The sequence below is a fragment of the Malurus melanocephalus genome, unplaced genomic scaffold, assembly GCF_030028575.1.
Source record: "Malurus melanocephalus ecotype Western Australia unplaced genomic scaffold, MMel_1.1 scaffold_48, whole genome shotgun sequence".
Lineage (NCBI taxonomy): Eukaryota > Metazoa > Chordata > Aves > Passeriformes > Maluridae > Malurus > Malurus melanocephalus.
The window spans coordinates 302,594-303,899 of record NW_026623280.1 but is presented as its reverse complement, the minus strand read 5'-3'; the positions used below and the strand labels follow the sequence as shown (position 1 = coordinate 303,899).

The window sequence follows — 1,306 nt, the reverse complement described above, 5'->3', positions numbered from 1 at the left end:
CGGCTCGGCTCGGCTCGCCGCCCCTCCCGCCGCCTCCGCCACCCCCCTCCCGCCGCTGGCGGGGCGGCCCCAGGCTCGCACCGTGCTCGTCGTCACTGTCGCCGCCGCCGCTCTCCGGCTCCGAGTAGTGCCCGTTGGAAGGGCTGCCGCTCTTGGCGCCGTTGGGGGCTGCCCGGCTCTTACCCCCCAAGAGCTCCGCGCCCTTCTCCATCATGCCCGGCATGCCAGGGCTGGGAGCGGGGGAGAGCGGCGGCAGCAGCGCTGGCCGCCGAGGGGGGGGAAGTTAATACGGAGCCGCCATGTTGCCCCCTCCCCGCCCCCCCCTCGGGCACCTCCTCCCCCCGCCCGCCGCGCTCCCCCTCCCCCGGCGCCGGGAATCCCTCCGCGCCGGCCCGGCCGGATCTCGCCGAGGGGCGGGGGATGCCGCTGGAGCCCCGGCGGCGCGGTCGAAGGCGGGAAGGATTGCTCCCGCTCCCGGAGCGCGGCCGCCCCGCCRCGCCGCGGGGCTCTCTCGGACCGCGGGGCCAGGGCGGAGAGCGGACTATTTCCCGGCGGCGGCGCAGGGATCCCGGCGGGCGGGTGTCGCGGTCGCCGGTGGTGCCGCGGCGAGGGGCGGGAGGAGCCGCGGCCGCGGAGGGGCCGAGCGGGGCCGGGAGGCGCGGTGGGGCCCGGGGCGCCGGAGCGGGGCCGGGGCGGCCACCTCGGAACCGACCACCTCGGGACCGGGCCCTAGCGGCGAAAGCCRACGCTCTCACATCGATGAAATCACACGAAGTGCGGACCCGTGCTGGTTTTTCTTTCTAAATTCAAAAAGCGATCTGTTTATTTACCTGTTTAGTGCGATTCCGGTGCTTTACCGAGTGCTGCGGTGTTAGCATCCAGTTTTTATCAAATATTCGGGTTTTATGAGGTGAAAAAAGGCTGGGACTGGCACCAGACCGAGGCTGAGTTACAGTGTGGCAACAGTCTGACTACTTCATCTGGAGATGCATTATTAGTCTGGTTTGTTCTATGCAAAAGCATTTAATGTGGTTGTGGCTATGTTTTAATATGTGTTAAAAGTATTTTTAATGATGCAATGATAACTTGTCAGCCTGATTTCCAGAGGTAGGTGTGAAGAACGAGGTTCACCCTCCTGTTAAAATTTAAAAGGTTTTAATAAATGACAATAGGGTATATGAAAGCAAAAGGATACGGCACCGGGTGCTTGGCTATSTGCCAGAGGCACACCTGCTATTGACAGGAGACATCTTTAAATACATTTCGTGTTGCATCAGCTTGTTGCCTATTCATAGGCATTTATGCA

General features: G+C 63.3%; 1 protein-coding gene across 4 annotated transcripts in view; it reads right to left on the bottom strand.

The window, feature by feature from the left end:
- Positions 1-344, bottom strand: part of RCOR3 (REST corepressor 3) — a 25,699-nt gene extending 25,355 nt beyond the window's left edge. For 2 of the 4 annotated variants that reach the window (XM_057365084.1, XM_057365085.1), the window contains exon 1: positions 82-344. In XM_057365084.1, coding sequence (XP_057221067.1) covers positions 82-223 — 142 coding nt within the window. In that variant the 5' untranslated portion in view covers positions 224-344. The remainder of the gene's footprint in view (positions 1-81) is intronic. The other 2 variants (XM_057365080.1, XM_057365081.1) reach the window with 1 other exon arrangement.
- Positions 345-1,306: the final 962 nt, after the last annotated feature.